This window comes from Piliocolobus tephrosceles, chromosome 16 (assembly GCF_002776525.5).
Source record: "Piliocolobus tephrosceles isolate RC106 chromosome 16, ASM277652v3, whole genome shotgun sequence".
Taxonomy (NCBI): Eukaryota; Metazoa; Chordata; class Mammalia; order Primates; family Cercopithecidae; genus Piliocolobus; species Piliocolobus tephrosceles.
The window spans coordinates 72474097-72499225 of NC_045449.1; the positions used below are offsets into that span (position 1 = coordinate 72474097).

Here is a 25129-nt window from a genome sequence, read left to right on the forward strand (position 1 = left end):
TGGCCTGCTGCCAACAGGTGCCCTCCTGCTAATCACGGCCACATCACTTTACAGACCTGGAAGTTTCATAAACACTGAACGCGCACACACACACACACACGCACGCACGCGCGCACACACACACACGCACTCTCTCTCTCTCTCTCTCTCCCCCGCCCCCCGTCTCTCTTAACCTCAAGCTCTGCCGAAAACAGCAGCGGCAGTAGTGAAATAAAGCACCCAGCTTTTCTACAGCCTCTACAGAAACTGCCACCTGCTCAGAGGAGAACAACTGGCTATTTACAAACCAGGCTTTGGGATCAAAAGCGCACATCTGGGAAACCACCTTGTTCCTCCAACCTCCAAAGATACAGTGATCACAGTGTCAGGGGTAAGAAACTCCAAATGTCCTGAGCACTGGTTCCAGTATTCAGCACTTACTCGCCACATACCTGTGTCAATCCTACCAGTTAGACCCTAAACAAAACAGCGCGTTCACCTCCCTCTGCACTACCCTATGGGTGTAAGTCATTGTCTCCCAGAAAATTCCAGTGACTTATAATTTGAAAAACTTCGAAATACGGGAAAGAACTCAGGCTTTGGAGACATACCAATGTTCAACAAAGTGCGAATCTCTTTGGGCCTCGGTTTTGTCCATCTGTAAAATGGCACTGCAGTTAACACAGTTGTGCTACTGTTAGCATTGCTGTTAGGAATGCGTGATGGAAAAGATAAAACAGCGACCACAAGTTGGTGCCCAACAAATGCCAAATGTCTTTCCTTTATCTGTATACCCAATTAATCTTCCTCTTTCGCTTCTTTCTAACAATGTCATCATTGACTCATTCAGCCTACATTTACTGCTTGCCTACTAGGTGGAAGGCAGCGGGGGCACAACACTGAAGAGACAGATCTGGTGCCTTCCGGCAGGAGCAGCAGTCCCTGGAAGCATCCACTGAGAAGGTGATGACTTCAGGTGTGCGTGTTAACGAGGGCTCATGCACAAGGCTGTAGGAATCCACAGCATGGGTGCCTCACCCAGCTTCTGGGACGGATCTGCGGACTGCCACTCTACAGGTAGTGGCCTTGGGTCCTAAACCTAGCTTGGGGCCACACTCACCAGGTGGATGACCCTGGGCAAGTTACTTCGGCTATCTGTGCCTCCAAGCAAACAGCAAGCTAAGAGGTTGCTTCCAGAGCAGGATACTGTTTAAAATAACTACAGCTTTTATATCACATGGGGACACACAAATAACCCACAATAATACAAAATCTGGTAAGTTAAAAACTATAGGGTAAGAAGGCAGTGCTGTGAGGCATGGCTAACAACTGCAGGTAAGGCAGCAAACAAGAAAAACAACAGTCGAGCAGTCAAAGACAAAGTTCTTACAGATCATTACCGCAAGTGGAGAAAGGGTTGGTTTAGGGGAATTTTTTCCCCCTCACTGAGAAAAGCAATTTTCAACTTTCACAAAACTCCATGCTGACATTACAAATATGTGGGGTCAGATCTTTAAAGTAGGGATAAGAATGCAACCAAAATTCAGTGTATCTTTCAGGTAAAATGTAACAGAAGAGGGATGTAACAGTTGTAATGATACTAGGGTTTTACTGGAAGCCTGAAATTTCGAGACAGTCCTCAGGATAACTGTTAGAATCAGGGGATGAAGAAAGATGGATGCAGCAAAGGGGAGTGACTAGAGCAGGAGGCCCAGGTGACACTTTCTGCCAATAATACACTGAAGAGTTCACACCTTCACACAGTCTATCTACTTTGGGAAACCAATTAAGTTTCCCACCCACTGAGTCAGAAACACAGTAACACTTTTCAAACTTAGTACCTTAAAAAGGAAGGAAATTCTAATGTATGCTACAACATGGATGAACCTGGAGGACATTAAGCCAGTCACAAAAGGGCAAATACTGAAGGATTCCATTGATAAGAGGCCCCTGGAGTAGTCAAACTACCATATAGACAGACAGTGGGATGGATACTGCCAGGGGCTGGGGAGAGGGGGAACGGGAGAGTGAGGGTTTAATGCTGGGTTTCAGTTTTGCATGATGATAAAGTTCTAGAGATTGGGTTGCACAATAATGTGAACGTATGAATGTACTACTGAACTTAACATGCTGAAGATGGTACATTTTTTGTTATATGTATTTTACCACCATTAAAAATAAAGGCCTGGCATGGTGGCTCATGCCTATAATACCCCCAGCAGTTTGATTTTTTTTTTTTTTTTTTTTGAGATGGAGTCTTGCTCTGTCGTCCAGGCTGCAGTGCACTGGCATGATCTCAGCTCACTGCAACCTCCACCTCCCAGGTTTATACAATTTTCTTGCCTCAGCCTCCCCAGTAGCTGGGACTATAGGTCCCGGTCACCACGCCCAGCTAATTTTTGTATTTTTAGTAGAGACGTGGTTTCATCACGTTGGTCAGGCTGGTCTCAAACTCCTGACCTCAGGTGATCAACCTGCCTCAGCCTCCCAGAGTGCTGGAATTACAGACGTGAGTCATTGTGCCTGGCCATCCCCAGCACTTTGAGAGGCTGAGGGAGGGAGATGGCTTGAGCTCAGGAATTTGAGACCAGGTGACATGGCAAAACCCCGTCTCTACAAAAAATACAAAAGTTAGCCAGGTATGGTGGCACGCACTTGTAGTCCCAGCTACTTAGGAGGCTGAGGTGCAAGGATCACGTAAACCCTGGAAATGTGGAGGTTGCAGTAAGCCCAGATTGCATCACCGCATCCAGCCTGGGTGATGGAGTAAGACCCTCTCTCAAAAAAATAAAAATATAAAATAAACAAAAATTTCACAGCAATATTCTAACTTCCCGGTCTGCTTACCTTAGTCCCTTTCCCAAGAAACTATGATTTGACTTTTGTGTAGTGCATTTTAAAATAAACATCTCACCATCAATTTGCAGCCTAAGAGATTTTAAAAAAAATTTACAGCTGGACCCGGTGGCTCACACCTGGAATCCTAGCACTGTGGGAGGCCGAGGCAGCTGGATCATTTGAGGCTGCAGGAGTTCAAGACCAGCCTGGCCAACATGGTGAAACCCTGTCTCTACTAAAAATACAAAAATTAGCCAGCATGGTGGCATGCACCTGTAGTTCCAGCTACTCGGGAGGCTGGGGCAGGAAAATCGTTTGACTTTGGGAGGCGGAGGTTGCAGTGAGCCGAGATCGCGCCACTGAACTCCAGCTCGGGCGACAGAGCAAAATTCCGTCTCAAAAAAAAATAAAATTTATACACACTACCCAGGACCAAAAAAAGTTAAATTAGCAAGCAGCTAGCAGAAATGGTATTCAACATAAAGGCAGAGGTGCCTTCCAGCAAATTGCCGATACGAGTATTTAGACTATTCTAATTTAAATTCCTTTCATGCAAAAACTACCCAATTTCCCCACTAAGAGTAAGTCTATTAAAGATTTTTAAAGGCCAGGCGTGGTGGCTCCCGCCTGTAATCCCGGCACTTTTGGAGGCTGAGGCAGGTGGATCACGAGGTCAGGAGATCGAGACCATCCTGGCTAACACAGTGAAACCCTGACTCTACTAAAAATATAAAAAGTTAGTCAGGCGTGGTGGCGGCGCCTGTAGTCCCAACTACTTGGGAGGCTGAGGCAGGAGAATGATGTGAACCCGGGAGGTGGAGGCTGCAGTGAGCCGAGATCATGCCACTGCACTCCAGCCTGGGCGACAGAGCAAGACTCCATCTCAAAAAAAAAAAAAAAAGATTTTTATTACCACATTCTGCATTTTTAGGGAAGACTCCATTCAGTCCTATTCTCAGTCTTGGAGACATCTCGCCTAACAGCTGCCCAGGTTCAGAGGAGATGCTGCCTGAGCTTTTACTCACTGCTTTGTGACCTGGAGCAAACAATGACCTCTTCCAGCCTCAGTTTCCTCACTTATGTAATGAGACTGTCCTTCTCAACTACCTTATAAAAGGAAGGTATTGGCTGGGTGCAGTGGCTCACACCTGTAATCCCAGCACTTTGGGAGGCCGAGGCTGGTGGATCGCTTGAGGTAAGGAGTTCGAGACCAGCCTGACCAACATGTTTAAACTCGGTCTCTACTTAAAAAAGACAAAATTAGCCGGGCGTGGTGGCACACGCCTGTTATCCCAGCTACTTGGGAGGCTGAGGCAGGAGAATCGCTTGAACCTGGGAGGCGGAGGTTACAGTGAGCCGAGATCGTGCCATTGCACTCCAGCCTGGGCAATAAAAGCAAAACTCCATCTCAAAAACCAAAAAAGTTATCAAAACATTTAATTTAATAAATCCTAGAACTCAAAGACTTAGTTTGCATTTCAAGGTAGTAACAGAACCTAAGTGACAAAATTTTATCCTAAGAATTTGGTTTAGAAAAATAAAGTTAACATCCGCTTTCAATAAAAGATAAAAACTAGAAAACAACCATTTTAAGAAACTTAACCTTTTCTAAAAGCTCACAGTGACAACATCTGATATAGCTGGGGTTTCCCAGCAGCTTCTTTCTGGCACTCCACTGCTGTTTCAAAAGGATCCCAGGGACTGGATGCAGAGCTCCACAAGGAAGAACCATTTTCTACCCCTAGCCTCCTTGAGCCAAGCGGCATGCTCCTTCACTCCCCAGGGAAAGCCTGGAGTTCCCTCTTCCTCCAAAGAAGCCAAATCAGCTTGCTCGCCCGTCCTCCCAAGGGGGCAGGCTCCTGTCCCCTGGGCGAAGCTGCCACTCCCCGTGCCTGCCAGCTGCAACCACTGTCAGCTTGCACAGCTGGGCCACCACACCCCTTCCGTGTCCAAAATAGAGGCTTAGTGGCTTGAAAGTCAATTCTCTCTCACTTTACCCTCAGTGCCTAAAATCTATTTGTTTGCTAGCCCTTTGTAATGCTCTGGATTTTTCTGTACATTGAAATATTCTCCCTCGGTCTGACAGCTGGAAAGGACCCCTAGCATTAAATGCGATGTACAATTCCAACTCCTTTTCTATGTGTATCGATGGGAAGAGGGCTACTCGTGCCCAGGAAAGGTTCCCAAGTCCTTAATGAGTAAAACAGAAACTCCATGGGCAGCAGGCATAGAGGGGAGATCACCCTGAATCTGTCCCTCTGCTTTCTGCCCCCCTATTTCAAACCTCATGGAAGCCGGACCAAGGAAATTGGCTACTGGCGTGTTTCTAAGTCTCAGGCCTAGAAGAAACTACACTGAATGCCCGGATACCTATCCAAAGGTGTAGTGGAAAAACCCTCAGAGAAGAGCACAGAATGCAGACCCAAAGGACAGACATGCAGAGAGACGGCCACGCACACATCAGCTCCTACTGCTGGCTGCTGGGTGGGAGAGGCAGGCAGGCAGCAACGCATAATGGGGAATCTGCTGACGGGGCTCCACACGCCATCCACCAGCCTCTTACCCACGGTGAGTCCCCTCTCCTGCGGCCCCAGTGTCCTGGCCAGCCCTGGGCAGCAACATCAAAGCCTCGGCAGGTCACAGCTCTCCGCGTCAGAGGCCATGGTGGCTCCGTGCAGCGACCCCACAGTCCCAGGCTGCCGGGAGCTCCCACAGCTGTAGGTGCAGGGAGAGCCGGAGCAAGGACAGCATGTGTGCGCCAGCACAGCAGGGGCAGAGAAGAAGGTTTCCAGAGAAAACAAAAGCTGAGAGCACCGGCCCTGCAGGTGGAAAGGCGCCGGGCCCGGTGGGGAAGGCTGGCGCGGAGCGCAGAGATGGACGCGCAGAGCTGCAGCCCTAGCTGACGCTCCGAGAGTGTGCTGCTCCACTCCTCCAGGCTCATTTCCATGAATGCAGTCACAGCCAGCCCCTCCTACTATCCCCCATTCCCGGCCTCCCGGGGGGAGGGGAGGCACCGCCAGCATTTGCACACAGGCTGCACTTGCTTTCCTCTCTCCCTCAGAAGCAAAAGCCCGATGCTGCTTTCACTGCAAGAATGCCGGCCTTACTCCAGATGCCCTCTCCTTACTGCATGGATAAACAAGAGACTGGATTAGGGGGTGGATGTTCTGTCACCCTAAAGGCACAAGCCTAGTCCTTCCCACTGCCCCGCAACAGGTCAGCAGGCACCGTGGCACTGACCAGACTGCTCCAGCACCGTCCTGGAGGGGCTTCAGGAGGAGTATCCTTTGCTCGCTTCCTCCAGGGATCCCATGCCCTCCACTTCCATGAGGGACACTCCAACCTTTTTACCAAGAAGGACTCGCCTCCTACCCAGTACACTTGCAGCCACCAATGGTTCTTTCTTCACCAGAGGCTGCTGTATCGCCTTTGAGGACACTTGCCTAATATCGGGTTGGAATATTAAGCAAGTGAAACTTGGGGATGATAATACAAGATGGCTGGTGACAAGAAATATGGCTACAGACTGAGGGTAGCAGTTCTCAAACCTCAGAGGGCATGAGAATCACCAAGGGCGCTTGTTAAACATGTAGATTTGGGACCCCAGTCCCAAAACCACGAACTCCAGAGACCCAGGCCCCTAAGTGATACAGAATACAAGGTTACTGCAGACCACACACAGCCACACAGCTTTTGACTAAGAAGGGAGGAAGTATTTTTTAAACAACTCTAAAATAACTAAGGAGAGAAAGTAAAAGGGAAATCACTGTGCTAGAGCGGGCTTCTTCAGTCTGGGCATTACTGGCATAGGGAGCAGGTCACTCTTTGTGGCAGGGCTTCCCTGTGCACTGCAGGGTGCTTAGCTGTGTCCCTGGCCTCTACCCACTAGGTGCCAGCAGCACCCCCATCCTGCTTCCCCACAACCAGGTGTGACAACCAAAAAGGTCTCCAGGCATTGCTGAATGTCCCCCGTGGGGCAAAACTGCCCTGGTTAAGAACCATTTCTCTAGATAAACAATGGAAGAGGGGGGTGGGAATCCTAAAAACACTCCCATACCCTCCCTCCTTTCCAGTCTCCTGCCATTAGGAAATCATCGTGGAAGGCACCCACCCCTCTGCAAGCCCTGCCTCCACTGCCATGCCATGGGGGTTGGGCTGGCTGGGGAATGCGGACAGACGTCCTCATCACCAGGCAGTGCCACCAGGCCTGACCCAAATACCCTGGCTCTGCGTTGTTCTTTCTTTTAAGAAACAGCCATAGTGTGGACAATTTTCTTTTAGCATCAAGAGAGTAGTACTCATTTAAAAGAATCGTACTAAGTCCATGAAAAACAAATTCTAAAATTCTACATTCTACAAAATGTAGATTGAGTCCCAGTGCAACACGTCCCTGGACCCCTGTCTTCCTCCTGCTCGCTGTCTAGTAAGCCATCCCGCCTCTCCTCCTGTCCGAGGAAGGCTCCACTTTCCCTGGATCCACCAGAGTGCTCAGTTATATCTCTTTGCTTCTTTCTTCTGGTTCAGAAGCTCATCCTCGCCATCCGCCGAGTCTTACCTCCTACAGGGAGAACTCCGATCCTCTGGCCATGCTCCCTGCTCAGTTCACACGTATTAACCATCACCTGATGACCTTCTTTATCACTTGGTAAATAACCAGGTGATAAATTACATGACACCAACACACTCAGAGAAGACAGCTTGGACTATCCACGCTGGTTATCCACCACCACGTTTCCCAGGGATTTCACATGTATGTGGAATTAAGCTCTTGCTTTTCAGTAGTATCTTGTACTGTAAATATTCTCATAGCACTTTTCCTAGTCCTAAGGGCTGTCTTATTTTGAGGTGACATCACTGGTTTTTACACAGATACACATACACACACACACACTCTCTTCGGGGACTGAAAGTGCCCAGCAGGTGAGTTCTGACCCGTCACTCTCTACAGAAGGCTCAGTCATCATGTGCCAGGCTCACTACGGCTCTCCCTTTAACACGGCCAGCGTCCAATATGCCGACAGAGTGGATCACAGCCGGGGTTTACCTGCAGTGTGTGAACCTAGGCAAAGGCTTTAGCTTGACCCAGGCCAGAGACTGCAGGTGGCAAAAACCTGCACTTTCAGTTAATTCTAGGCACAGACAACATGAGAAAAGGATGTCAGCTGACAAAGAAGTTACAAAAAAAGCTGCAACCAAGAAGTCTGCAGCGTGGCCCTCCTCATATCTGAAGAAAACAGATGCCACAATATCTACTCTGCACAATCCAGCTTATGAAACCACAGCCATCAGAGAGAATCACAGGAAACGACTGGCCACAGCAGGAATCTCAGGAATCCCAACAGAGAAAATGAACGTTTTAAAAAATAATTTCTCAGACTCATAATTCAACAATTTTTTAAAAAGTTCACTGCATGGAAACAAGGCCACCTGTCAGTTACTGTGGAAGACACAATGCTGGAAAGACGTGGTTTCGGCCCTCAAAGAGCTCATGTGTTACTATTCTTTTTAAAGAAAAAAAAAACGGGCAGCCCGCAAATGCCAAATAAATGCTGTCTGCAAGGTGCTATGCAGAGTGGGGGTCAGAGAAGAGCAGGGCCCAGGTTAGTCCAAGACGGCTCCACGTGAGAGCCTGGGAGAGGGCAGTCCAGACAGAGGTGGAAAGGGCGGCACAAGGGACAGAGTCTGGAAAAGCAAGCTCCAGGCAGACTGTGGTGCCTTTGAATTTGACACTGAGACAGCTGGATTCTATTCTGTTGTTGAGTTGGGACAAGAGATAAAGAAAGAAATTCTTCTGGAAGAGCAAGAAGCGGCAGCTAGGCGCCATGAGAAAGAAAAGGAACTGGAAGCTTTGCAGTAGTAGTCTTCACTGCACCGCGGTCAGCACTTCCATTCAGAAGTGGTAGCAAAGAAATATGTGTTTTCTCACCCTACTCCAGCTCACAGCTTCAACTACCATCCTTATCCAGCACTAATTCCCCAAACCGCTACTGACTTCCCATCCTCTTTCCAGTTCTGTGTCTCAGGTGCAAGGACAGCTGGAACCAGAAAGTGACCCTCTGACACGTGTGCAAGGGAAATGTGCACCAATCGCTTTATTTCTAAAGTGGAAAATGAGGCACGAGGAATACATTCAAATCTCAACAGTTTCATCAGCATCCCAAACCCACGAATTCACAACGCTGCTTGAAGTTCCTCTCTGCCCATGAGGAGTCCCCAAACCCCAAATCACCTGGGCCACAGGCTCCAAGCACCGCAGACATGATAGGCGTAAAGCTTTTAGGCAAGTCAGGATTCTCAATCTCCCCTCCTTCTGTGTCCCACGAAAACAGAGGCCTGGAGGTATTTGATTTTTTTCTTTAAACTCTATTCCACTCCCTATACTTAAAAATGCCTCATTATTCTTTAGTAAACGCTAAGAGCATAAAATTCTCGTTCAAAGCAGCAAAAACTGGCATCTGTTCCTGCTCTGAGAAGGGCTTGAAGATCTCTTGAGAGGGAGGTCATTTCTACCTTCACCTCCAAATAGAAACAAACTGGCTCCCTGTTCCAGACATCACCCTTACCAGAGTTTCCCAGAGTCCGGGTTTGCAAAAGTTTGGGAGAAGTATAAGAAGGAGCTGATGAGGGCACCAGCCTTCCAAGTCACAGGCAGGCCCACGGTACTAGCCCCCTGCCTCCACCTACCAGCAGGGCTAGGCTGGTACCGGCACGGCTGGCCCAAGCCTCCTGGCCAGTGCATTCTTCCGGTGCCAACTCAGTGTGCTAGGAGGGCAGGCTTCTTCTCTGTCTTGGCTGCTGTCATGAGGCTGCTCTTGGACCGTCTCCTATCTCTTGCCCATGCAGTGGGCAGAACTTTAGGAGGAAGAAAGAGGAGACCTGTGGCAGGGGCAGCCAAGGAGAGCAATGAGGAGGAGCAGAAGGCAGGCCAAGCTCTGCACCTTTGAGATCCAGGTCAGCACACCTGCTCCAGAACTAGCTCAAGAGGTGCTGACCCGTGAAGAGAGCAGTGAGTCCCTGATATCATGAAGGTGTCCTATGGCCTCCCTCCATGACAAACGGATGCCCACCTCTAGGTGGCACGATATAGTTGGTTTCTCTGGACAAACTCTATTTTACCCCAAACACTGGTAAATCCTCCCCAAGCCAGGCTGGCTCCTGTAGCAGGGCCAGCCTCCCTAGACAGGAAAAAGAAACATGAAAAACAAAGGAGACCTGAGCAAAGGTAGAAAGATCCCAATAATGAAAGTTCTCGTACATATACCATGATGTTTAAAAATATTATTTACGCCAGGTGTGGTGGCTCATGCCTGTAATTCCAGCACTTTGGGAGGTCAAGGTGGGCAGATCACCTGAGGTCAGGAGTTCAAGACCAGCCTGACCAACATGGTGAAACCCCATCTCTACTAAAAATACAAAATTAGCTGGGTGTGGCGGCACATGCCTGTAATCCCAGCTACTTGGGAGGCTGAGACAGAAGAATCACTTGAACCCGGGACGCAGAGGTTGCAGTGAGCCAGGACCGTGCCACTGCACTCCAGCCTGGGCAACGACAGTGAAACTCCATCTCAAAAAAATTATTTACATTACCAACATGATGTTTACAGAAGTATAATAAAAAGGATATTAAACTTCACATGGGAAAACATATATATGAGACTAGTCAGAAAAACATCAAGGGGAGAAAGAGTAATGTGAGGGTGTAGCTACCAGAGATGAAAGCATGTGAGGTTTCGGTAATTGAAGCTGCAACAGAAGAAAAAGACCAGAAAACAAACTCAAGAAATACTGAAACATACAGGTAGCACTTTGAATCGGTAAGGAAAAATAGGATTATTCAGTCAAGGGTGCTGGGCAAATAAATAGCCAGCTAGTCATCTGGGATAAAACTAAGCTGAAATGAATTCTAGCTTAATCAAAGATGTTAACGTAAAATAAAATCTGAATAATTCTAGAATAGAGCATGAATTAATACAGTCATAATATTGGTGAGTCTGTTCATTTGTGACATGAACATGAAAACCTTCTGAGTGAAAAATAATATCCCATAAGCCAAAAGGTAAACAACTAGGACAATAAATTCACAAAACATACGACAAAGGGTTAATATCTTTTTAAAAAATTAATTAACTTATTATTTTTAGAGAGAAGGTCTCACTCTGTACCCAGGCTGGAGTGCAGTGGTGTGATCATAGCTCACTGCAGCCTCAGACTCCTGGGCTCAAGTGATACTCCCATCTCAGCCTCCAGAATAGCTGGGACTATAGGCGTGTGCCACCACACCTGGCTAGGGTTAACTTCTTTAAGTCACAGAGAAAGTAGTATAAAAATTAGTAAAACGAAGATGAATGCAGTGAGCAAAGGATATAAAAGGCAGATTACAAAAAGAGAAATACAAATGGTCACATAGAAAAAGATGCTCACAGTCACTATGTGTTTAATGCAAATTAAAACATGAATAACATACCATTTTCCATTAGTCTGGCAGGAATCAGAATGCCAGAGACACAAAATACTATCAGGGGAGTGGGCTACACAGGTAGTCTCCTGCGCTGCTGGGAGAGTGTAAACTGGTACAACCTTTGGCATGAGCAAAACATAAAGAGCACATACCTTTTGATTTGATTTGAATCAAACTTAGGAATTTGATTCTTAAATTCCATTTAAGAATGGATATGCGCCCCAAATTCCAAAAATTTTAAACTACCTAAGCACTATTTGGTAATTTAAAAGAATGAGGTGATTTGTAAATGCTAATATGAAAAGATCTCTAAGACACATCTGGTGAAACAGGATGGCACAGAACACCTTCTCACAAGTAACACCTATGCTTGCTAAACACACAGGGAGCTTCTGAGAAGGACGTACCTGAAACTGCTAGCAGGAATCACCTTTCAAAGCAAGGACTGTGGAAGGAGAGTGGGGGAGGCTCGGACTCTTCCTTTTCTGCCTATCTGTATATCTGGATCCACAACTAACCCAAAATTTGATGTTGAAGTTTTGTTCAAAGAAAATACAGAAATGCCCCCAGCCACTTACCATTTGCTCAGACTGGCCCAATATTTCTATTATAGAAGAAACATCCTTGGATTCTGTTCTAATGCCCATGAGGTGCCTGTTGTAACTACACCCATTCTGTTGTGATTTCATATGTAGTCTCTCGTCTGAATTCTGTGACTCAGAATCCTGACTCTTCACAGAAAATACAAAGGGAAAGAGGCTTTAGACACCAAAAGGAAAGGCGTCAATAGTCACTGACTAGGCCGGGCGCAGTGGCTGAGGCCTGTAATCCCAGCACTTTGGAAGGCCGAGGCGGGCGAATCACATGGTCAGGAGATCAAGACCATCCTGGCTGACACAGTGAAACCTCGTCTCTACTAAAAATCAAAAAAAAAAAGAAAAAAAAAAAAATTAGCTGGGTGTGGCAGCGGGCGCCTGTAGTCCCAGCTATTCTGGTGGCTGAGGCAGGAGAATTGCGTGAACCCGGGAGGCGGAGCTTTCAGTGAGCCAAGATCGCGCCACTGCACTCCAGCCTGAGCGAAAGAGTGAGACTCCATCTCAAAAAAAAAGTCACTGACTCAAAAAAAGAAATTCACTGCATCTTTTTTTAGGTCAGAAGTTGAGCTTCCATGATTCCTCTGTAGAGGAAGGAAGAACATGATACAAGTTACAAAATTCTTTTCTTTTTGTTGTTTTTTTTGGGATGGGGTCTCGCTGTGTCACCCAGGCTGGAGTGCAGTGGCATGACCTCGGCTCACTGCAAGCTCCGCCTCCCGGGTTTAAGTGATTCTCTGCCTCAGCCACCCGAGTAGCTGGGACTACAGGTGCCGCCACCACGCCCGGCTTATCTTTTGTGTTTTTAGTAGAGACGAGTTTCACCATGTTAGCCAGGAAGGTCTCGATCTCCTGACCTCGTGATCTGCTCGCCTCGGCCTCCCAAAGTGCTAGGATTACAGGTGTGAGCCACCACGCTCGGCACAAAATTATTTTCTTAAGGAAGAAATGAATGTGTCTGGGTGAGTCCTCACATTCCAGTTGATCTACAGGACAGCAGAATTTGACTCTTCTATCTCCATTTTTCCCCTAGTGTATTACCTAGGTCTACAGAATCAAACATATCACATACTCAGGAGAAAAACAAAAAGGTAACTAGGAATATATGAAGGCATGAGATCATCATAACTCAAAAGTGGCTGTTAAAACTTAAAATCCTGGCTGATTTGGGCTCAGTTTTCAGAGTCCTTCCCAGGAGCCACAGCAATGGCTTTCATTTACTGAACTGACCAGGGCTAGACTAGATAACTTCGAAGGCAGCTCACGGCTTTAAGAGTCTGTGATTACACAACTGTTAGTGACTCTGTCCCAGTTAATTACTTAATGGCTCCAGACGTAACACAAAACCCACAGGAATTCCCCATAAGTTGAAGTTCTTCAGAAGGTAAACAGGAGAAGATGGTGGCAGTTTTAAAGAGTCCTTTTCTAAAAAGGAAATCTTAGCTGGGCTGAAAACAGAAAGAAAGGCAGAGACAAGAACACTATAAATTCAGTAAAGTTGCCTTTGCAGGACTGTCAAAATCCAAGGGAAAAATGAGAGATGGATACTACTAAAAATTTCCAGAAGGTCTAGCCCTCCATCTCTGATTTAACCAGCAGTAAACTGCTTGCAGGTTCTGTCAGCCTGCAGCCACACACATGTTCCCGTGAACCCTCCTGAAGCACAGGGAGGCGTGGATGAAAATGGGAATCTCTCCTATTTCCTAGGGCCACTCCTGCTCCAACTCTGCCTCCTATCTGCATCTACGGTCCCTGACTGTCCTCCCTTCGGCTGACCACACTGCAGGCTGATAAAGGCTCTTCATGACCAGACCTGTGCCTATCAAGACCTACGAAACCTGCCTTTTCTCTCCACCGATACTGACTTCTTAGAAAATTCCACCTGCTGCCTTCCACATTCCCTCCTGTCTAATCAGACTTTGGGTCTTGACCCCCCACAGCCAGTCCTGTGCTTTCATATTCCATAATGAAGAGAGAACTTGAGAGGCTACAGACTCAGACAATGGGTTAGGGTCAGCTTTCTTCAAAGGGGCAGAATCCAAGCCCTTGTTTCTATTCACCTTCATTAAGAAGAAAGGGCAGTTCTAATCCTCTGTATAATACCGTGAGCATTCATCTCTGGTGTACTCAACAGGAAAGCCTATAAAATTCAAACCAGAGTGAATCCTCTTCAAAACTTGTCACAGCAGATGGTGATACAGGTTTCTTGTTATGATGTATGTTTGTACAATGCCGAACATGCTCCTGCTTAAAAATAAAGATGTAACCATTTTTGATTCTGCAAAATACAAAATCCATAAGGAAGGGAGTGACAAATATCTAGGGGGATATGAATTGATAGTTATAGCACCTCAGCTCTTCCTGCAAACACCTCAGCCTAAGCAACTTGTCCAACGAGAGACTACCACAATAGCATGGCACACATTAAAACACGGGATAACTGCTGGGCGTGGTGGCTCACGCCTGTAATCCCAGCACTTTGGGAGGCCGAGGCAGGTGGATCATAAGGTCAAGAGATAGAGGCCATCCTGGCCAACATGGTGAAACCCTGTCTCTACTAAAAACACAAAAATTAGCCGGACGTAGTGGCACGTTCCTGCAGTCCCAGCTACTCGGGAGGCTGAAGCAGGAGAATCGCTTGAACCTGGGAGGCAGAGGTTGCAGTGAACCAAGATCACACCACTGCACTCCATCCTGGCAACAGAGTAAGACTCCATCTTAAAAAAAAAAAAAAGGGGGTAACGTGGAAAGTTCACCAAGGACATTTTAGATGCAATCTGAAAATCCAGTGTCCCACTGAGGAAGCCTATACTTTATTCTATTTGGCATATTTTTCTACAAATAATACTAGTTTATACGCACATGCTATCTTACAGCTTAAAACATTTTCTCATTTCCACTTTTTTTAACTCTTCAACAAAGTTCAACTGTAACTCTGCTTATTTCCTGACAATGAACTATACACTGTTCTCATCAGTTTACAGGTAAGATAAAGACTCACTGAATACAAATAATCTACCTCAGGTACACTACTCATAGAGCCCAATTCACACTCGGGTCACCGGCTGCATCCTCAGCTCTCGTTTTTCTCCTGCTGAAATACACAGATTGACTTCAGCTCAGCGTTCACTGAGCGTCTGCCATAGCCGCAGCCTGTGCTTGGAGCTGGGATTTAAACAGCTCCAGTCCCTGGCCTGCACAGAAAGTGAAGGCCAGTGGGAAGAGGCATGTAAACCCACAGCAGCAGCACACCCCGCCACAGCGGCCAAGTGCGGCAAGTACTCACAGAATTCCAGGCGATGCCAAGAGGCTTCAGAGGGGCCAGCCTGTGAGCCAGAACTTGAAGGACCAATGGATTCCCCAGAAGGAAAAGAAGAGAGAATGGTATATACCAAGCAAGATAAAGCGTACGGGAGTGACGGAGGCCAGCAACAATGGGCACACCACAGGGCAGGGCCCAGGACACAGCAGGCCTGAACTGGCACCCGGAAAGGGGCTTAGTGTCTGCCTGTGAAGGGCCTCAGGTCCCACACCAAAGATTTTGGATTCTATCCCAAAGAGATGCCAAAGAGAGGGTTCAAAGGCAAATCAAGGCTGGGCACAGTGGCTCACGCCTATAATCCCAGCACTTTGGGAGGCCGAGGTGGGTGGATCACATGAGGTCAGGAGTTCAGGACAAGCCTGGCCAACATGGCAAAACCTCATCTCTACAAAAAATACAAAAATTAGCCAGGTGTGGTGGCGGGCACCTGCAGTCCCAGCTACTCAGGAGGCTGAGGCAGGAGAATCGCTTGAACCTGGGAGGCAGAAGTTGCAGTGAACCAAGATTGCACCACTGCACTCCAGCCTGGGCCACAGAGCGAGACTCTTGTCTCAAAAGAAAAGGCAAATGAAGGGGGACTAGCCATTAACAAGATTAAATAATTAAAAATAATAATAATTTATGGTAGTTAAGAAAATAGTGCCCAATTAATTACACTGGTTAATCCTCACTAACACACATATACAGAATGAAAACTGATGTATGTACCAGTGTACCAGGTAAGAAAGGCAGAAAGCATTTAAGCATTTTTTTTTTTGGAGACAAAGTCTCACTCTGTCACCCAGGCTGGAGTGCAGTGGTATGATTTTAGCTCACTGTAACCTCGGCCTCCTGCGTTCAAGCTATTCTCCTGCCTCAGCCTCCAAGTAGCTGGGATTACAGGCTCCTGTCACCATACTCGGCTAATTTTTGTAGTTTTAGTAGAGACAGAGTTTCACCATGTTGGCTAGGTTGGTCTCGAACTCCTGACCTCAGGTGATCCGCCTGCCTTGGCCTCCCAAAGTGCTGGGATTACTGGTGTGAGCCATTGCACCCAGCCAGAAAGCGATGATTTTTAACCTAAAAATTGTGGGTTTGAGATTAATATAGCAGAAGACTCTGACTTCTTTAAAGAATATTTTCAAAAACCCCCACGTACCCTTTCTTAGGCGTGTTCTTTAGGGCATTAAGTCTAGTTAAAAGCAGCTCTATGGAAAGCATAACCAACTCTTACTTCTGCCCTCCCCTGGGATCTCAGGGACCTGCCAGAGGAAACTCTATTTGTTCCCCTCCTTTTACACCTACCTAAATGCCACTCTGTCTCTCATGGCAATGTCTAAGGGCATCTATTTTAGCGGTGGTTGAAAGGGCAATGCTGCCTTCAGTCCCAGGTGACAACACAAGGAAACGCCATGGGAGGGGGTGAGGGAAGCGGAGAAGCACCAGTTCTTTAAGGTTACTTGGTCAAAGCAAAGCTGTTCAGTAATTCGACCTCTAAGCTCCTGGTCCCTAACTCCATGCCCCGCCCCCCTCACTCCCACTGCTGAATAGGGTAGTTTATGTTGACTTTTAAAGCCTCCAGGATAAAAAGTGACTGTTACACTGCACCTCCGGTGGGTCTGAAGCTAGGCTCACCCAGAGGAACCAGCAGCAAGGAAGCATGAGGGACCACGGCCAGGCCCCGCTCACTCCCGCTGTCCCAGCATAGTCACTAGTGTCCTCTTCCATTCTCAAAAGTGCTCCCTTTGGAACTAGACCTTGGCTAGTGTGGACTCACCTTTCAGTTACAAAAGCACCAATCAGGCAGTTCAGTCCTGGCCTGGCACTGCCCCTCACGATTGTCCCCTCTTCAGATACAGAAGTATCGTTATGGACACCTGTGCGTGCTTCCCTCCTAGCGTCCCCAACACATGCTGCAGCTTTCAGTGTCGCCCGTGGACACGGTCCAGGATCATTTGCACTTAGAGGTGGGGCTTTAAAATATGTGCTTTATAGTGAACCAGAGTGGGAAAAACCTAAAGAGGATCCCCAGATTTTATTACAACTTTCACAAAATCCACTTTGAAACACAGCCAAATATTTATTCCAAACTTAAATATATCATACATTACCAGCTACAAAGCAGTACACATTTTACTATTTTGTCTTATAGCATTACAACATCACCATCTGATAAAGGTGGCACAATAAAATACAATAAAACACACACACATCCACAAACACAACTCCTGTGCTGATCCAGGGCTTTAAGACACAGCTCTTCAGCAGAATCTCTTGGGATTTAGAAGCCACAACTCGTCATCCCATTACTCATAGCTCCACTGTTTACAGTACGGGTGTGGAGCAGATGAAAGAAGTTCTACAGATCCTGTCCTCCCAGGCTTCAAACAGTCCTCACCTAACAACCAAAGGGAGAAGACCACATTAGTTGTCTTTTCCCTTAGATACATTTTATTTAATAAAACAAGTATTATTTATCCCGAATCTCACTGGTTCTTTCAATCTGATCTAATGTCTTTACTTTTCAGCATCAGATTTTTTCTAGATATTTGTGGAATTCCCAGAAGTTCTGACGAACTCTTATTTCGATACAGGAAGTAGATACAGTCAACAAGTATGAAGTGGAATCTACCAAGAAACACCCAACACAGCACTCTAACGGAAGCAAAGATTGGAGGGGAACCTCTTTGGTTTAAAAACACTGAGTTACCTTTCTCTCTGTCTCTCTCTCTCTCTCTCACACACACACACACACACACACCCCCAAGAGAGCCTCAGCTTCCTAACTACTAAGAGGCTATAGTCTTTCTCCTGAAAACAGTAAGATAAAAACCAGAGTCTAGGTTGGTCCTTAACTCCTCCCCAAAAGGCTCAGTAAACTATCCTCATAGGATTTCACATATTAATCAAAAGAGACACGGAAAACTCCACTCCATATACCCCAAGCCGTGTAGTCCCGGCTGGGGGCGGCAGCTGTGACTCACCATCCTCTTCTTCGGTTTTAAGGACCATCTTGTTTCCTTACAGCTGGACACGAAAAGTCTGTTCTGTCCTTTAAGAAGAGCGGTAACTTACTGAGAGCCAAGTTTTCCTGTGGGGTCTGACTGGGAGGGGCCGGGGATACCTGTGAAGCTGCCCAGCCACTAGGACAGCTCAGAGCTGCTTCCTGAACACAGGCAATGGCTGGCTGCACGCCTGGGCCAATCAGCCTCCAGCCTCCACAGAAGCGGCACTCCCAGTCAGTGCCACCACCCAGTTCCTGAAGTCAAGCTCAAGCACCTTCCGAGTGTGTTAACCATCTGCTTCCCTGAAAGCAATCTTACACTGGAGTCAAACCAGTTTAGTAGCCACACTTCTAGTCTTTTCTCAAACCCAACCAAAGTCATAGCCAGGGCTCGCCGCTGTTTTTCTTTTCACTTTCCAGTATCGTTGTCCCTTGGTATCCAAGGGGGACTGGTGCCAGGAACCCCCATGGACACCAAAACCCACGGATGCTTGAGTCCTTACTTATTTGCACATAAGCTATATACATCTACCCATATGCTTTAAATCATCTCTAGATTACTTCTAATACCAAATATAATGTAACTGCTATGTAAACAGTTGTTATGCTATATTGTTTAGAGAAAATGAAAAAAGTCTGTATGTGTTCAGTACAGGTGTGACCTTTTTTTATTTTCCAAATATTTTCCATCCACAAAAGGTTAAATTCATGGATGGGGAGCCCATGGAAAGCCGACTACACTTTCTCAAAATGGAATCATTAAAATCCCTGGTCCCCTTACAATGAGATAATAGCCCATTTCCCAAGACAGTGACTAAGAGACCATAATCATTACAGCAAGTTATGAGGTCACAGGCTAAAAGCAGAAAGCAGATATTAGAGGCAAAAAAAAAAAAAAAAAATCCAAGGGCCAAACTCCCAATCTAAGTTCAGTTTTATCCCCATTATGATTTGTAATACGCCGCACCCAAAGATTCTTTCCTGCATAGTCCTATTATGTTCATGACACATATTCATTGCTGAAAATTAGAAAATAGTAACAAGGAAAAAAAAAAACACCTTAATCCTATCACCAAGAGATAACCATTGATGACATTTTGGTAGACATTTTCCAGACTTTTGTTGTAAGTATTATATATATTCTCTCTCTCTCTTTTATAGACACACACACACACACACACGATATTTTATGTTGTTTTATAGCCACCTACTTTTACTTATAACAAACATTTTTTCACTCCTGTAAATGGACATCTATCACATTTATTATACTTCTCAGTCTAGACATAATGTTTAACCAGCCCCATATTGTTAGACTTCTAAGTGATTTCCAATTTTCCTATGCATCTCAATACACGTGTGCACACGTTTTGGCACATATTTTTAATGATCTTCATAGAAAAAACTTCTCACAAGAAGAACTGCTGGCTCCAGATGTAGCTTCCCACCGCATCGTCACAGGAGGTAACATTTATCGCGTGCTTACTCTGTGCCTAGCTTGATGTGACTTAACTCATCTAATCCTGAAAACATCCCATGGGGTGAGTGTCCTCGCCATCCCCAGATCACAGATGAGGATGCTAGCACCCAGAGAGGTTACACAGCTTGCCAAAGCACGAGACTGGGCTGCAGAGCCCACCCTCCACACCCAGCTCTCTGCTGGACTCCCAAACCCCTCCCTATTAGTCTTGGTTGGAAATGCAGACTCCTGCAGCAGCTTTGCAGGAAGTGCTAGACTTTGGTCAGTTCTCATAGGAGAGTTGGAAACACACACATCTATAGCAAGACAACAGGGCGCTGTCTCCAGTCAGACTCTGAAGGTGACCACAGGTGCTGACCTGACTCCAGGGCAGAGACTTCATCATTCTCTTCTTTCCTGCCTAGTAACAGCTGAATAAATACACACGCATGTATTTAAAAAAAAAAAAAAAAAAAAAAAAAAAAAACAAACTTTGTTTTGTAGCGGCAACTAATATAAACCCAAGGTGTCACCTTTTGGTTTAGTATATCAAAATCACGGTTTTAAGTCCCACCCTGCACCATCGCAAAACCTATGTTTATTGATTCCCAAACAGCATTTCTATCTGCTGGCATAAGGTCTGATTCACAGCCAGTGATCCCAACGTATAAGAGGACAGGTCACTTCTATTTTCTCCCTACCGTCAAATGGTATAGTGTTTCTCTGGAATAGACACCCAAATAGACCAGCAGAAAAGCTGGTCATGAGGCCTGAGTACTTAAAGCTTTCACAGATGCTGCCAAAGTGCTTTTGCCACGTCCCTGATGGGACCAAGCCTAACTCCTGCCAGTTCAACAGTGGGAAACGGTTTCTCGTTGGTGGTGGTCACTTGCACTGACCTGATTTTACTGATGATGCTGATTACCTTTTTCATAAGTTTGAGGTATTTCCTCTTTCGTGAATTGCTTTTTCAAAGTCTTTGCCCACTTTTCTATTGCTTATCATTTTTTAAATAATTTGTAGATTACAAATCCTTTGTATTAAATGTTACAAATATTTTGTCATAACCTGTCACTTGTTTTTAAAAAGTTTTTACAAAGCTAGTTGTATCATTTATCTGTTTCATTCACCATTCACTGAGCACACTAAGTGCCAGCCACTAGTGAGACATCAGAGGACCAAAGAGACAAAAATGCCTGCCCTCTTGGTGTCTCCACTCTATCGAGATGGGAAAGGCAGGGAAACAAGTAAGTAAAATATGCAGTATGTCAGACGGTAATAAGTACTGCGGAGTGGGGGAAGTGGAAGTGCAGTCAGGGAAGGCCTCTGCTGAGAAGGGCCAGGAGGCTACGGTGGCTGGAGCAGGAAGAACAGTGTAGGGAGGAGTGGAAGATATGGTCGCAGAGGTGAGGAGGGTGGTGGGCGAACTGCATGGGGCCTTGGCGGCTATTTTAAGGACTCTGGATTCCATTCTGGATGAGATGCATAGCTGCTGCCAGAGTTCACAGCAACAGCATTTTGTGGCTTCCTTTGTAACAAGACCACTCTGGCTATGGGGAAGAACAGACTGGAGACAGTCAGCACAGGAGCTGGAGACCAGCTGGGGGCTGCTATAGTCATCCAGGTGAGATGGGTTGGCGGCTTACTTGATAAAAGTGGCCATATTCTTGCCATATTTACTTTCAGGGTACAGCCAAGGATGTGCCAATGGAGTCCATGTGAGATGTAAAAAAGAGAAGTCAAGGGTGATTCCAAGCTTTCCGGCCTGGCAAATGAAAGAATGGAACTGCTATCTTCTTTTTTTTTTCTTTGAGACCAAGTCTCGCTCTGTCACCCAGGCTGTAGTGCAGCAGCACGATCTCGGCTCACTGTAACCTCTGCCTCTGGGGTTCAAGCGATTCTCCTGCCTCAGCCTCCCGAGTGGCTGGGATTATAGGTGCCTGCCACCATGCTCAGCTAATTTTTGTATTTTTAGTAGTGACGGGGTTTCACCATGTTAGCCAGGCTGGTCTCAAACTCCTAACCTCAAATGATCTACCCTCCTCAGCCTACCAAAGTGCTGGGATTACAGGCGTGAGCCACTGCACCAGGCCTGGAGCTACTATCTTCTAATAGGCTGCCAACCAGGTCCTCCCTCTCCACTCCCCACAACCTCTGCCTCACAGGCCCCATCATTCCTTCCACCACCCATGGCCTCACAGGTCCCCTGCTCCTCCAGGCCCCGTGACTTTTAGCTTCTGTTCCCACTATTCAATGCGTTGTTCTTGTTATACTTCCACTTCACATTCTAAAAGAGAGACTGTGAGTGGCTCATGTAATAGCCATCATCCCTACTGGGCACAGCAGGCCACCTCATAGGCTCCTGGCCAGGCAGCGTCCCTTAAAGCTGGAAGCATGGCAAGGCATACCTGGCTCGACATCACACTGTCATCTCTAGTACAACAATTAACACTGTTAAAAAAGAAAGTAATGAATCTCATGTCTCCAATTCCTTAAAATAGACATTTAACCACTGCATCACCAAACTGTATGTTTCGCTCACTTGTAAGTGACCATATAATTTATCATCCATATTGAGATATTTTTGAGGTTGCAAATGGGCACTATTAATAATTACATCAGCCAGTCAGCATAAACTGGGGTTGCCTCTGAGAGACTAACACATACAATAACCCAACTCATAAGGCACATCTACGGTATCAATCCCAAACAGAGTGTTAGATTACAATGTATTTATTTAAATGGAAACTTTTTAAAAGTTTCAAAGTACACTTTAAAATAACTAAAAAAATAATGGCACATTACAAAACCAGAACAATAATCTAGGGCCTCGAAGCAGTGTCTGAACAAATGATATCGGAAACATTCAGGAGCTAGCACAGGCCCTGTGAAAAGCAATAAACCAACAGAGTAGAAGAAAACACTCGTCGCCATTCATATTACAAATCACACACAGGGCACTCTGATGCAAGCGCTGTAGATTCAAGACATTCTATATTTTTAATTAATAAATCCCTTAAATAGACTTTAGCCTCACCCCCTCCAGCAACAGATTAGGCGGGAATACACAAGCATGTAATGGTTTAAAATGTTTTAAAACTAGGCTGGGAGTTGTGGTTCATGTCTGTAATCCCAGCACTTTGGGAGGCCAAGGTGGGAGGACTGCTTGAAGCCAGGAGTTCAAGACCAACCTGAAGCCAGGAGTTCAAGACCAAGATCCTATTTCTACAAAAAAATTAAATAAATGACACTAGAAAAAAAAATTACGTGAATATTTATGTAATATTCTAGGGAAGGTTTGTTTTTTGAAAGCATAATACCTGTATCAATCACAATCCCAGAGACAGAAACATTCCTAGAGTAGGAGTGTGGAGAAAGTAAGAGAGGCAGAGTGAGGGCAGAGTTTAGAGAGAACACCAAGGAGTAACAAAGCCCCCCGGATTAGCAACAGGGGCAGCCCCCATCCCTGCTAAGTCAGATGGGGTGCGAGGGCACCATACTGCTGCTACAAGTGGCAAATGGGAGCTCTCTGCCAAGAGCGTTGGTAGAGTATTCAGCAAGCCTTAGTCACCAGCAGGACAGATTCACCTTGACCTCACTCTTCCCTCACCCTCCCATCTCCTGGTCAAACCCAACCAGGAACCAGAGAGTACAAAAGCCACATACTCCCTCTAGGACAGCCTCAGGCAGAGAGCAGGATGGGATCGGACAGGAAGTAGAGCTGGGGGCAAAAGGAAGGTGTTGGGTGCAACCCTCAAGCCAGATCATGGGGGCCAGGTTTCCCACTGTCAGGAAAAGGAATTTGGAAACCTGAAAAGGGGAAGGCTAGAAAGAACCCTAAGGTTGGAAGGGATTTGAAGGAGCCAGTATGTTTAATGGTTGCATTATGTATATGTTGTAACTTACTTAACCAGTTCTACTGTTGGCATTAATCTTTTTCTTTCCTTACATCCTGGAAAATGCTGCAACATCCTTGTAACCTTTGCCTCCTCAGCTCCTACTAGTTCCTTGGGCTAAATTTCTGTAAGTGGGCTTAAGGGTTGGTGAAAAGATACGAACTACTTTAAGGCTCACTATACACTGCTATAAAACTGATTTCCAAAATAACTATTTTCATTTACCAGCTGTCTTCTAACATGCTGGCCTGCTGGGCCAGTGGCTCATGCCTGTAATCCCAGCCCTTTGGGAGGCCGAGGTGAGAGGACTGATTGAGCCCAGGAGTTTGAGACCAGCTTGGGAGAGAAGGTGAGACTCTGTCTCTATAAAAAATGTAAAAATTAGCTGGGCGTGGGGGCACATGTCTGTGGTCCCAGCTACTTGGGAGGGTGACGCAGGAAGATCGCTTGAATCTGCAAGGTTGAAGCTACAGTGAGCTATGATTGTGCCACTGCACTCCAGCCTGGGCAAGAGTGAGACCCTGTCTCAAAAATAAATAGGCCAGGCGTGGCGGCTCACACCTGTAATTCCAGCACTTTGAGAGGACAATGCAGGTGGATCACTTGAAGTCAGGAGTTCGAGGCCAGCCTAGCCAACATGGTGAAACCCTATCGCTACTAAAAATACAGACATTAGCTGGGCGTGGTGGTGGGCGCACCTGTAATCCCAGCTACTCGGGAGGCTGAGGCAGGAGAATCACTTGAACCCGGGAGGCAGAGGTTGCAGTGAGCTGAGATCGTGCCCTGCACTCCAGCCTGGGAGACAGGGCAAGACTCCGTCTCAATAAATAAACAAATAAATAAATAAATAAAAATAAAAAATAAAGTGCTAGCCTAGCCACAGCTAAATGCACAGTGTGGATTATCATTTAAAACACATGCCAACTAGATAGACATAATGTAGTATTTTAATGTCTATGCTTCTGTGGTGTGGTGATGTCAGAGCTTCTGTTGTATTTATTTAGTGTGGGCATTTGTCCTGCGAGTTACTTAAAAGTATTCCTTGGCACTTAGAAAAAGGAATTGGAAAATGTTGCATAACTATTTTTGTAGAGACAGAAAGATGTCTATGTTATACTGTTAAATGAAAAAATCATGTAACAAAAATGCACAGACTATAAAATGAAAAAGGAAATAAGCCAGGAAGAATATATCCGTAACACATTAACAATCATTATCTGTGGGCTGTGGGATTGTGGAGAATTCTCCCGTCATCTCCGTCCACTCACCAGCCCCCCTTCTCTGTCCTCGTCCACAGTGCACCAGACCCCACACTGGTCTCCAGCTTTGCTCCCGTGTCATGGCCTCTGAAGCTGTCCACCTAACACAAACCCAAAATCTGAAATCCCTGAAACGTGCCCAAATCCTAAATGTTGTGAGTGCCAAACGACACTCAAGGGAAATGCTCACTGGAGCATTTTGGATTTCTAGTTTTCAGATTAGGGATGCTCTGGCAAGTACAATGCAGGTACTCCAAAATCCAAAAAATTCTGAAATCTAGAACATGTCTGGTTCCAAGCATTTCAGATAAGAAAGACTCAACCCACAGTCCTTTTTGATAG

General features: G+C 46.1%; 1 protein-coding gene across 2 annotated transcripts in view; it reads right to left on the reverse strand.

The window, feature by feature from the left end:
* The window catches only part of CYTH1 (cytohesin 1), a 105465-nt gene that overhangs the window by 41831 nt on the left and 38505 nt on the right, over positions 1-25129 (reverse strand). Inside the window, exon 1 of one of the 2 annotated variants that reach the window (XM_023211653.1) lies at positions 18154-18422. The exons of the other annotated variant lie outside the window; for it this stretch is intronic. Within the exon in view, the coding sequence (XP_023067421.1) occupies positions 18154-18181 (28 nt within the window). The 5' untranslated portion in view covers positions 18182-18422. Of the gene's footprint in view, positions 1-18153; positions 18423-25129 lie in introns of those variants that run through there. 2 annotated transcript variants of the gene reach the window in all.